The sequence below is a fragment of the Leopardus geoffroyi genome, chromosome A3, assembly GCF_018350155.1.
Source record: "Leopardus geoffroyi isolate Oge1 chromosome A3, O.geoffroyi_Oge1_pat1.0, whole genome shotgun sequence".
Lineage (NCBI taxonomy): Eukaryota > Metazoa > Chordata > Mammalia > Carnivora > Felidae > Leopardus > Leopardus geoffroyi.
This window is the reverse complement of record NC_059336.1, coordinates 23,821,417-23,834,808: the sequence shown is the minus strand read 5'-3', so window position 1 is coordinate 23,834,808 and position 13,392 is coordinate 23,821,417. Positions and strand designations below refer to the sequence as shown.

General features: G+C 36.6%; 1 protein-coding gene across 7 annotated transcripts in view; it reads right to left on the bottom strand.

Moving 5' to 3' along the window:
* Window positions 1-13,392, bottom strand: part of LOC123579567 (ubiquinol-cytochrome-c reductase complex assembly factor 1) — a 104,075-nt gene that overhangs the window by 76,441 nt on the left and 14,242 nt on the right. For 4 of the 7 annotated variants that reach the window (XM_045443618.1, XM_045443620.1, XM_045443619.1 and 1 more), the window contains exons 2-4: window positions 12,502-12,600; window positions 2,909-3,004; window positions 1,109-1,216 (exon numbers count right to left, since the gene is read on the bottom strand). In XM_045443618.1, coding sequence (XP_045299574.1) covers window positions 1,109-1,216; window positions 2,909-3,004; window positions 12,502-12,600 — 303 coding nt within the window. The remainder of the gene's footprint in view (window positions 1-1,108; window positions 1,217-2,908; window positions 3,005-12,501; window positions 12,601-13,392) is intronic. The other 3 variants (XM_045443624.1, XM_045443625.1, XM_045443623.1) reach the window with 2 other exon arrangements.

Below are 13,392 nucleotides of genomic sequence, written 5' to 3'. Positions count from 1 at the left end.
TGCCCTTCCCCACCTGTGCTGTCTCTGCCTCTCTCAAAAATAAATAAATAAACTTAAAAAAAATTTTTTTTAATATGCTTGTGGAATCACGATTTGCTTTTCAGAATTTATGTAAAAAGGAGATACAGAGAGAAGCCTATACTTGCTGCAATGAGAACTGTTAGGAAGAGAGCCAGACATTCCAAGAAGAAACTACAAGTAAAGTCTGTAATAAAATTCAAATTCTAATTTGAATTCACCCTGTTAAAATAGTATAACTGTCATTATTTGATCATTTAGGGCAAAGCTATGTTTTCTAGAAAAGCCCTCCTTACTGCTTTGCATTGATTTGCTTTTGATTAATACAGAACTTATGACTGATTAGGCTTATCCAACATTCTAACAACCCTTGAAAAGCATTAAAAGGCATTCTGCTATAAAAATAGAAATGCCAGCATCAGGAGATAACTGGGCTGAGAAAAACTCAATGATTAATGTTTTATTATTTTAATTAGTTAGAGGCACTGTTATAAAAACCCACGGGCAATATGCACCTGATGCAGAGAAGATATTCATTCATATATAGCAATTACTATAAAACAGATAACGTGCTAGGCCAAGGCTTGACTAGGAATGATACAGCTAGCAAATAACCCTCCATAATAAGAATTACAATAAATTGCAGAATTGACTAGTTAATTTAAAACATGCTTATTAATAAAATTTTAACAAAAATCACTACAATGACCTAGTGAAAAAATGATTTATGAATATGGATTCATCAGAGAGTAATATTTTCTTAAGAATGCTGCCCTTCAGAACATTTGGCCCATCTACTTCCTTAGAACTCATTTGTATGGCATATCATGTAACAAGATCCTGGAAAGCCCAGTCTTAGCTTGCACTGAGATACTTCTAAGGAATCAGGCTAAAGGAATGAGGGAGTAGTTCAGCCCCACATGTTACATAGATTTAGAATGGGAAGGTGGAGGGAGACAACACATTTTCAAGTTCTCAAAATAATATACGAATTTCACAAAAGCAAAACAGAAGCTTTAAAAAATCTTCTATGAGGAGCAGAAAGCACAAAGCCCAAAAAGAAAATGAGAAGAACTTAAAAAGACTTTACCCATTTACTGTATTTCAAAGGTCCTGTAAATCCCATGGCTTCTATTATTTTTGTGAAGGTACCAACTTTCTCCTCAACAGGCTGTGGGGAATCCTTGGTAGTAAAAAGCTATTTAATCAAAAAGAAGGAGACAAAATTAGTTGCAGAATAATTTTTTAAAAAGAATGCTTTTGTTTCTCATTAGGCCTAAGCGCATTTTTATTGCTTAGATTTTTTTTCCACCTAGAATTTTTAATTCTCATTTTTCTGGGCATCTTATCACTCAATGCAAACACATCTGGAATTCTATCTGATATGTGTCCTCGAAATTTCAGAGCCATCTCACTGACCATATGCCTATGAACCCATGTCTAGAAAATGATAGATTTGGGCTATCAGAATAAAAATTCTATGGAAAAGAATACTTTTAAAAGGATATCTTGACCCTCATCTCCCAAAGAATTCTGAGAAGAATGTTGTATGTTTTTTTTTGTTTGTTTGTTTGTTTTTATAAATCTTTTTTTTTTTTTTTTCAACGTTTATTTATTTTTGGGACAGAGAGAGACAGAGCATGAATGGGGGAGGGGCAGAGAGAGAGGGAGACACAGAATCAGAAACAGGCTCCAGGCTCTGAGCCATCAGCCCAGAGCCTGACGCGGGGCTCGAACTCACGGACCGCGAGATCGTGACCTGGCTGAAGTCGGACGCTTAACCGACTGCGCCACCCAGGCACCCCGAATGTTGTATGTTTTTGACATAACAGGAAAAGGAAAGAGAACTACTGTCTGAAAGCAGTCAAAAGTCATTCAAAATCATAGTCACCCAAAGCAAGCACTGAATAAATGTTTCTAAACTCATATTTTTTTAGCATAACAAATTTTATTAATAACTATAGAAGATATGAGTCTTATAGTTTGCAAATAAACTCCAAGAAAAACTTATTCTAATGCTAAGCCTCTCCAAATGAAGGCAGGCTATATAATCAATAAGAAATTCTCCAGAGGGCACCTGGGTGGCTCGCTCAATTAGTTGAGCATCTGACTCTTGATTTCGGCTCAGGTCATAATCCCAGGGTCACAGGATTGAGCCCCAAGTCGGGCTCCACACTGAACATGAAGTCTGCTTGAGATTTTCTTTCTTTCTTTCTTTCTCTCTCTCTTTCTCTCTCTCTCTCCCTCCCTCCCCCTCTACCTTCTTCTCTGCTTGTGAACATCTGCTCTCTCTAAAAATAAATAAATTAAAATTCTAAAAAAAAAAATAAGAAAGAAATTCCGCAAAAGTTAAATATTATTTTATTTTTAGCATAAAAAATCCACAACAACTTTCTTCTCTAAAGTATTTTCCAGGGGCACCTGAGAGGCTCAGTCAGTTAAGCATCTGACTTCGGCTCAGGTCATGATCTCATGGTTTTTTGAGTTTAAGCCCCACTGTGGGCTCTGGGCTGACAGCTCAGAGCCTGGAGCCTGCTTTGTATTCTGTGTCTCCCTCTCTCTTTGCGCCTCTCCCACACTCTCTCTCTCTCTCTCTCAAAAATAAGTAAACATTTTTTAAAAATTAAAAAAATAATAGTGTTTTCCAAGCAAGACACTACAGTGGAAGAAATACAGGACACTGGATCAGAAGTCTTAAGTTCAATCAAATATTCAGTTGGTCTGTCACTTATCCTTGTGACCTTGGGCAAGTCAGTTCACTTCCTTGAGCCTCACTTTCTGCATTCAATAAAATTCCTTTCCTCATCCAGCTAACAATTTTACTGAGATTCAGACAAGAACACCTGTGTGAAAACAATCTATAAATGTAGAAAGCACTAATAATTCTCACCTTATTTGTGGTATGATACTTCCTATTCCACTGTACATCTATCCCAGGAATCTGTTCTGATCCACCACACGCTAGGGACTGGCTTATCTGAGGCCACTAGGGATTAAAAAAAAAAACAGATGTAAGCAACAGAGAGCATTCACTTAGTTAATCTGAGTAGAGCTACTTCAAAGTAAAGACCATAGTATCTTTCCAACCTTGTTTAACCTAGCTCCTGGTCATGTGATCACCAAACGAATCCAAGATGGGCACTAAAATGGTATCTGATACATGGTAGATACTCAATAAACATCTCCTAGATACATGAATAAATAAAAGGATTCTGTCCTGGAAACCTGGAACTAAATAAATCTGAGTCAATTCTAGGAACCAGAACTGCAATAAATACCTATCTAAACATTAGTAGCAGTGTGGAATATGGGGGGGGGAAAAGACTCTTAACAGTCCATTTTAAGTTTAAAACCTGCTTCTGCCACTTACAAGCTGGGTGGCCATGAGCAACTTACTGAACCTCAGTTGTAGGGAGGATTAAAGAAGATAACACATGTAAAGTACCTTTCACAAAATAATAAATAGTGGAAACTTCCATCATCACCATCATCACCAAAATTACTGTTGTTCAGATCAGAATTGCCTCCCTTTTATGTTCACATTGCATTTGAATGCACTTTGGCAATAAAATAACCATTATTTTCAACTATCATGTGCCAGGTACTATGCTAAGCGCCTTACATGTATTACCTTATTTAATTATCACCATAACACTATTAGGTTGGTATTAAAATCAAGACTAATAGGGGCGTCTGGATGGCTCAGTCGGTTGAGCGGCTGACTTCGGCTCAGGTCACGATCTCACGGCTTGTGAGTTCAAGTCCCGCGTCAGGCTCTGTGCTGACAGCTCAGAGCCTGGAGCCTGCTTCATATTCTGGGTCTCCCTCTCTCTCTCTCTGCCCTCTCCTGCTCATGCTGTCTCTCTCTGTCTCTCAAAAATAAATAAAATACACATTAAAAAAATTTTTTAAAAATCAAGACTAATAAACATAGCTTTGAAAATAAATTCCTAGGGGCGCCTGGGTGGCGCAGTCGGTTAAGCGTCCGACTTCAGCCAGGTCACGATCTCGCGGCCCGTGAGTTCGAGCCCCGCGTCAGGCTCTGGGCTGATGGCTCGGAGCCTGGAGCCTGTTTCTGATTCTGTGTCTCCCCCTCTCTCTGCCCCTCCCCCGTTCATGCTCTGTCTCTCTCTGTCCCAAAAATAAATAAACGTTGAAAAAAAAAAAAAAAATTTAAAAAAAAAAAAAAAAAAAAAAAAAAAAAAAAAAAAAAAGAAAATAAATTCCTAAGGGAAAAAATTTTCAACTAAGAGAGCCTCACTGTAGCATTTTTCACAAGAGTGAAAACTCGGGGGGAAAAAAGTCCAATAAGATTTCCAATAAGATGGTTAATTAAATTACAGTAAAATTATTCAATGGAAAAATCAGGTAGTCACTGAGATTTTTTAATAGACTTTATTTTTTCAAACAGCTTTAGCTTCACAGAAAAATTGAGGAGGAAATACAGAGAGTTCCCATAAACCCCTTCTCTATACACTTATCTGCCACTATCACCATCTCCCAGCAGTGGTGCATTTGTTACAACAGATGAACCTACCCTGACACATCATTATCACCCAAAGTCCATAGTTTACATTAAAGCTCATTATTTCTGACAACATGGAAACACTTATATGTATAAAATTATAGGTAAAAACAAGAACGTATATGGGCATCTCTAGAAAGAAACATACAGAAACGAAAGAGTTATGTTGTTAAATTAGAATTATGGATGAATTTAGGAATATAGTTTCCAAAATCTCAATACTATTATATTACCTTTACCAAAAAAGGGGTGAGAGGAAGCAGAAGGAGGGTCACCCCTTTAATTCTGGTTTATTCCAAGAAGAGAGGAGACACATGAAATGAAAATGATTTTTTTTCTTTAATGCTAATGAGGGAAAGATGGAATTTCTAATCAAGAATTACCATTTACTTTTCTTTCCAAATAAAGATATTAAAAAACTAGTTAGGATTCTTCTGTTCAGTCCCAGGAATACTTAATGCTTTAACTCATAGGTACTAAGTAGGCTTTGTAAAACAGACTAAATACAGACTACCTCCCATTACATCACATACATCAACGTAATGGTCCACCTAGAACACAAAGCACTTAAAACAGGTTCAAAGAACACAATTGACAACAATTGCAACTAGCAAGTTCTCTTCTACTAGATTACATGATCCTATGTATAGATTATATAGTTCCAGGAGTAACCAATGGATTCCCTATGTGACTGTCTCACCAACTGCTGTATTTCTGTCTGACCATTATTCATGAGCTAACATTTAACACTATTTGAACTACTGAAGTACCCAGGTACCTAACACCAAGGACACCACCTAGTTTCTCCATACCTACACATATATATAAATACACACATTTATTTACTTGCCCCTCAAAAAAGACTCCCTTGACCTTTAAAGACATCAATTTTTTCCTTTATTTAAATTGAAAAGATACCAATAAATAACTTTTGTAAAAGAAAAAACTACTCTGAAATATTCAAATGTCACTTTTTCAAAGAGGCCTTCTCTGACCATTTTATCTAAAAACAGTTTTGGTAGAAACTAGGTATATTACCAGAATCAAGTATAGCATGTTAGATATGGGAAACACTCAAGCATGTGTTGAATGAACAAACTCAACCACTTACATGGTTATTTCTTATTTCCTTCTTGTCCTTATCTACATACATGCCATGCATATATGCTGCACTCACCCAACCTTTATTAAATGCACACAATATGCCAGTCTTTATGTCCAGTTTTAGAATACAGACAATCCCTATCCTCGAAGAATTCATAGTCTTGTGGAGAAAAGAAAGAAGACTCACTACACAAGAAACAGAACCAAGTACCATATTTTAAAATGGCTAAAGATCATACACACACACACACACACACACACACACACACACACAGAAGTGTTAGCAAAGCTGCAGAGCAACCAGAACTCTCATACACTTCTGGTGGAAGTGTAAAATGGTACGATCATTCTGAAAAATTATTTGGCTGTATCCAAAGAAGCTGAATGTATACACATTCTATAAAACTCAGCAATTCAACTTCTAAGTATACAGCCCAACAGAAATGTGTTTACAAAAAAAAACACATACAAAAATGTTCAGAGCAGCACTATTAATAATAGCCCAAACTGGAAATAATCCAAGTACCCATCAATGGATAAATGGATAAATGAATCATGGTATATTTTTATAATAGTATACTACACGTTAATGAGAATGAATAAACTATAACTACACAGAACAATATTGATGAATTTCTAAAACAAAGTTGAATGAAAGCAGACAAACACAAGAGAGTATATACTGTATGTTTAAAAGATAAAATTATCTTATGATATTCAAAGTGAAGACTGGTTAAACTTGGTTATGGGTGGTGACTGGGGGGATCAAGGAGCTTCTTGGGTTCTATTTCTCGATCTGGGTGCTGGTTAGCTCACTTTGTAATGATTAATTCAGCTGTACACTTATGATTTATGCCTTTTTCTGTATTTTTATTATACTTCAATAAAATGTACAAAAATGCTTAAAGGTATGTAATGAACAGTGTAAACAACAGAAATTTGGAGGGAGAAAAGAATTACCTAGAGTCATCCAAAAAGACTTCACAAAGAAGCCTTAAGAAGTGGGCAGGATATGGGGGCACCTGGGTGGCTCAGTAGGTTGGGTGTCCGACTTCGACTCAGGTCATGATCTCATGGTTTGTGGGTTTGAGCCCCGCATTGGGCTCTGTGCTGACAGTTCAGAGCCTGGAGCCTGCTTCAGATTTTGTGTCTCCCTCTTTCTCTGCCCCTCCCCCACTCATGCTTGCTCACTCACTCTCTCTCTCTCTAAAATAAATAAACATCAAAAAGTAATTAAGAAAAAAAAAGAAGTGGGCAAGATAGGGAAGGTGAGTGAGAAGACAAAGTTGAGAAAGCACAGTATGGTAGAAGAGAAAACACTGAGTCAGAAGCCCCAGCTCTGCCTATCATAAATTTGTTTTGAGAACCAAATAAAACAATGTGAAAAAGATAAGCAAACTACAATGCATAACATAAATGCAAAGACCTGCTCCAGACAACTCCAATGATACTCTTTTGCAGACAGCCCCTCATTAAAATGAATATAAGATTTCACTTTTATTTTTTGTTTTCAAAAAATTCTAAAAGTAGAGACCTCCCTGATCTGAAAGAGGAAGGGAGGGGGGAAGGGGAAGGGGAGGAGGAGAAGGAGGGCAAAGAGAAGGGAAGGGAAGGGGGAAAAGAAGGGAAAGAGGAAGAGAAGGGAAGGAGGAAGGGAATAGGGTAGAGGAGGGAGGGGAAGGGGAGAGAAGGAGAAAGGAAAGAGAGAAGGGAAGGGGAAAAGGGAGAGAAGGGGAAAGGTAAGAGAAGGAAAGGGGGAAAGGAAGGGGCAAGGGGAGAGAAGGGGCAAGGGAAGGGTAGGAAAGGGGGAAGGGAAGGGTAGGAAAGGGGGAAGGGAAGGGGAAAGGAGGAAAGGAAGGGGAAAGGAGGAAAGGAAGAGGAAGGGGGAAGGGAAGGGAAGAGGAAGGGGAAAAAAGAAAAAAGGAAGGAAAGGAGGGAAGGACTCAAGCAATTACTGAATATTGTGGGTGTATGTATCTGTTCTTTTAAAAAGCTCTACCAAGGCACAGTCTACCTTACACCTCTTTTATTTTCTGTCCCATTGCTCAATATCATTCTGGGCATAGAGTCGGCACTCAATAAAACTTAGGTAGATTTTTTTCTTTTTTCTTTTTTTTTAAATAGAAGGACAATCTGGAGAAGTCCAGAAAATAACCACAGGAGTGATCAAAGAGATGAATAAAAGGTCCTAGTGGAAAGGTTAAAAGGAATTAAAATGGAAGGCTAAAATGTTTAGCTTGGAGAAAAAGCAACTGAAGAACTAAGGAGTAACTCAGAATAACAACACTTGAGCTGGAAGAAATCTGAGATCTAAGTCCAAACTTTTCATTTCACAGATGAGGAAACTAAGAACTAGGGAGAATTTGCAACTTGCTTAAGGTAGTTTTAGGACAATATTTTTGTTTGTTTGTTTCAGTATATACAGTAAGGATGAAATTTACCCAAGTAGCAATGAACATACAAATAGCAACAAAACAGCAGTTACAATTTATTGAAGCTCTCCTATATGCCCAGGACGTATATGCTTGATGTTTTACTTGCATCATCTCACAACAATTTTGCAAGGTTGGTAGTATTTTTTCCTATTTTGGAAATGAGGACACTTAAGCCCAAAGAAGTAAAGTTCATTAAGGGATTAAACATATATTCAGAGCTATCTTTTTTCCCCTACATCAAGCTGCTTTCAAAAACCTAAATAGGGGTCAATAACATATGCTCATGCACACCTAACACAAAGATGTGGATTTCTAAACATTCCAAATATCATTCTCCAATTAAAGGAATCAGGGCTCCTTAGGAGAAACTGTTGAATCTAGGACTAAAGCAAAGAAAATACAAGATAAACCTGAAACATCTTGTGGTGCTAGGAAATAAAGAATGTTCAAAAATAATGAAAGCATGTAGAAAAGGAACTTGAAGGAGTTCCTAACAGCCAAACCCGGGATAATCCGATCAACAAAATAAATAATAGGCATAATAAATTATAACTCATAGAAGGAAATAAATATCTATGAGCTCATACTCATATAAATAGTTGAATAAATAAATGGAGAAGTGACACCTCTTCCTTACAGTACAATTCCAAGCAATAAATATAGTAGTAATGATGGAAATAGAAAATGATCATTATACAAACACCAGAGTAATGATTACTGCAGTCAAGAACCATCAACAGAATTACCACATGATGCAGCAATCTCACTTCTGGGTATATATCCAAAAGAATTCAAAGCAGGCTCTTGAAGAGATATTTGCACACTATATTAATACAGCATTATGCACAATAGCCAAGATGTGGAAGCAACCCAAATATCCATCAAAATGGACAAAGCAAATGTGGTATATACATATAATGAAATATTATGTAGCCTTAAAAAGGAAGGAAATCCTGTCACATACTACAACATGGATGAACCTAAGGACATTATGCTAAGCAACATAAGTCACAAAAGGACAAATAATATATGATTCCACCCATATGTAATATCTAAAATAGTCAAAATCATAGAAACAGAAAGTAGAATGTGGTTGCCAAGGGTAGGGTGGGGTGGAATTAGTGTGTAACAGGTGTAGAATTTCAGTTCAGCAAGATGAAAAAATTCAAGAGATCTATTGTATGACAATGTGAATATACTTCACACTACTAAACTATATACTTCAAATGGTTAACATAGTAAATTTAATGTTACGTGGGTTTTTTTAAACTACAACTTTCAAAATAATTAATTAATGTTATGTATCCTAACAACAACAAAAAAAGAACTATTGATGGATGCTAAAAGTAGTGAGCAAAAGTATGATGAGAAACAAGATATCTGCATAGTCTCTAAGTATCTGCTCACATGGTACTTACTAATTACAAAAGGGAAAATAGTAACTTCATAGTAGGGAAACCTGACAGGCACCAATTTAATAATCAAGTGATTAAAGTCAATGTCACCAGTAATAGGACACACTGGCATTATATATCCCCGGATATTTTACACTAAGAAGGGAATATCACTTTTGCCAAAAATGCATGACCTAATTATAAGAAACCCAATTGAAGAACCAAAAAAAGGACATTAGTAGAAAAGACTGGTAAAATTGGACTGAGTTGCATAGATTAGTTAATAGCATTATATCAATGTTAATTTCCTGGTTTCAATAACTACACTATAATCATATAAGACACTTAACATTAGAGAAAGCTAGACAAAGGGTATTTGGGAACCCTACTGTTTTTACAACTTTTCTGTAGGTGTAAATTATCTCAAAATAAAAAAAAATTTAAGTACACTCACCAAAATATGACAGAACTTTAAAATGTTTTTGTAAGTTTATTTATTTATTTTGAGAGAGAGAGAGAGAAACAGCGAGGGAGGAGCAGAGAGAGGGGGGGGGGAGAAAGGATCCAAAGTGGGCTCTGTGCTGACAGCAGCAAGCCCAATTTGGGACCCAAACTCATGAACTCCAAGATCACGACCTGAGCCAAAGTCAGACGCTTAATCAACCGAGCCACTCAGGCGCCCCAAAATATGACACAATGTTAAGTTTATGTAGGAAAGACAGACATGATGGGGTGCCTGGTGGCTCAGCTGGTTAAGTGTTGGACTCTTGATTTCAGCTCAGGTCATAATCTCACGGTTTGTGGGGTCAAGACCTGCATTGGACTCCACACTGACTCCAGCGGGGAAAGCCAGCTTAAGATTCTCTCTCTCTGCCCCTCCCTCTCTAAATAAATAAATAAATAAATAAATAAATAAATAAATACTTAAAAAAAAAACAAAGACAGAAATGAGAATACAACATCCCTCGCTTTTTGAAAATGGTTAACAGGATTATAGCATAGGACATTATCTTAGAGATCATGTGATACTATTACTCAACAAATGAAGGTTTCTTTTATGTCATGCCCTTAGTATACACTCTTCCAACTATTGCCTGAATATTTCCAGTAACAGGAAATTTACTATGTAAAAATTTAGCCCACCCATTCCATGACACCACAATTCTAATTAACATAAAGCTCTTCTTAATTCTGAACTAAATACGCCTCCTAGTCAGACATGTACCTGAGGAAAAACAGAGTTTTCTAACCAGGGGTCCTCGAAGTGGGAAGATGTGCCAATAAAGCACATGTCTAGTTTATTTACCCTGGCTAAAATTATATCCTGTCAGCATGAGATAAACCACTCTAAGTTATTTACATGGATGTTTTGCTATAATGATGTCTCAGAACCTAATATAGTACCTGATACATATTAGGTAGTCAATAAATGTTTATTGATTCAAAGAATGAGGCACAAGTCAGAGATTCACACAAGGAGTTCCCCCCTTCACCAACTATATACACACAAAAACAAATGACTTAGAACTCTATGATAATTCTATTAAAATTTTCCATGCACAAAAAGTAACAGAATGTTGCCCACTCTGAAAAGAAATACCTGCATGCCTACACAAAATAGATGCCTCTTCTGTATAGGCATATTCTTCATTCATTCAACATACATTCAGTGCCTACTCCGTGCCAGGGTTAGTGAGCTCAGGAAATACAGGCACAAACAATACATGTCCTCAGAAGGGCAAGGTTTACACACTAATTAGGGGGAATTACACTATATTTTAAATAGTTGTAATATATTTATATGAATAAATTATATAATATATCAAAAATAATTTTAATCACATCACATATGAAAAAGAAGTTAATGGCTACAGAAGGAATTCATATAAATTGGTAAAGAGTTTATATGAATAAATTCCCATAGATAAATGGAGAAAAGATATAAGCATTTATGATTTTACAAACTGGAATACAACTGGTAAACAGAAAAATGTTTAACCTTGACAGATAAAGAAATACAAAGCAAAACAAGATAACATTTTCTACCCTGTTAAAATTTTTTTTAAAACACCCAATTTAGAGGAAGTTAATGAAAAACTAGTTATATATACATTGCTGATGGCAATATAAACTAAAACCACCTTTTGGAGAGAGAAACTGCCCATACTCATTGACCCAGGGTATACCCTCCTAGGAATTCATCTTTAATAAAGTAAAAATTTATTAAACTATCAAGAAATAGTAACTACACTAAAGCCTACGACAAAAAAAAATTTTTTTGCAAATAATTTTAGTATCAAAGTCTAAGTAAATAGAATAACATGTAGCCATCAAAAAATATAATTATGCAATCTATCTAACATGAATAATGTCTGCTCCAATAAGTGAAAAGGCACCAGAAAATAAAATTCTGTGGATATTTGTTAAGGTATCTACGGAAAAAATTAGTATGCACACACTGGAGTCCTACATAAGGACTGGAAAAAAACCAGCAGATGTTTTCACGTTTGAGGTCATGGGTGACTTTTATTTCCTTTATTACTAAATTATTTGTATAATTAACAAAAATCAGGAGAAAAAACTCTCAAAGAGGGTCCAAAGTAATGAATCATGTGGTCAATGATAAACAAAGGCCTCAAATAATTGTTCCTTGGATTCTGTGTTCATAAAAAGAAAAAAAAAGAAAGGAAGAAACATTTCTTACCCCAAATAAAAGTGGCACAATGTGGCTACAAAAAGAAACCTGCAGTTAACTCTGAGATGAATATCTGGAAACATTCCCAACAGTAAAAATCATCAGACTGTAGCATGGTATCCTAGGCTAAGTTCCACTGCTGGGGTATTTAGAAGCAACGCCCTAGACACCATACTGTAGGAATCAGTCCTGAGCTGGCACCACAGAGACCCAGAAGTGGTCTCATGAGGTTTTTCCATCACACAATTTGTTTGGCTAATCTATAAATATATGACATTTGAAAATAAACACTAAGGTTTTCATACCAAGCAAAGGAACAACAAACCTTACCTGGAAAGTACCAGACAGAGCCCTGCCCCACTGTGCCTGTGTAGAGGACACAGGTACCAATAGGCTGCATACTGGAACCCACTGGGAAATCCGGTTTCTCTAGAGAAAGAAAAAAAGGCTGTCAAGAATCTATATCCAACTCCATGAGTAGAAGTTTAGAAATTCTGCCAGAACAGGATACATGAAAAGAGAACTTCCAAAACAGGGCCAGGAACAAGCTTCCTCCTGCTCATCTCTCCAAGGATAAAATGTACCCCTACCTATTCCTGATTCATGGACTAAAACAACTCTAGTAAAGGCTGACTCAAGGAGGGGGACATGGGCTCCCTCTCAGGAGAGTAACAAAATAAGTAGACTTCAGGCATTTTACAATTAGATTATCATTTAAATTGAGAGTCTGCAATGCCTTTTCATAAACACTGATTTATCTGATCTTCATAGAATCCCTTTATAGTAAGCAGTGTCATCCCCAAAAGGATGAAGAAACTAGGGCTGACATTTTTAGGGTAGGAAAACACTAAGCCAAATTGATTTCCAAAACAAAAGAGAGAGATTAAATGGCTGTTAGAGTTAATGACTGAAGTTCAGTTTCCCCCTAGGGTATTAACCAACCTCAAAAAGGTCTCTGGGCCAAAGTGAAAGGCTGGGCTGGGGAAAGGAAGAGCTATCTTGCTACCTGAGAAGCCTACTCTATTTTATGAACCTGAAATACATCACACTGTATAAATGGCATTCGTGTACACAGGACTGGAGATGTCTATTCTAGGAACCAACTCTGAGGGATCCAAGGGTCTCTTTCATTTGACCTATATAAAACTTATAGGGCCACAATAAGGGCTGAATATAAAATTATTTAAAAACACTTTGCCTAGGGGCGCCTGGGTGGCGCAG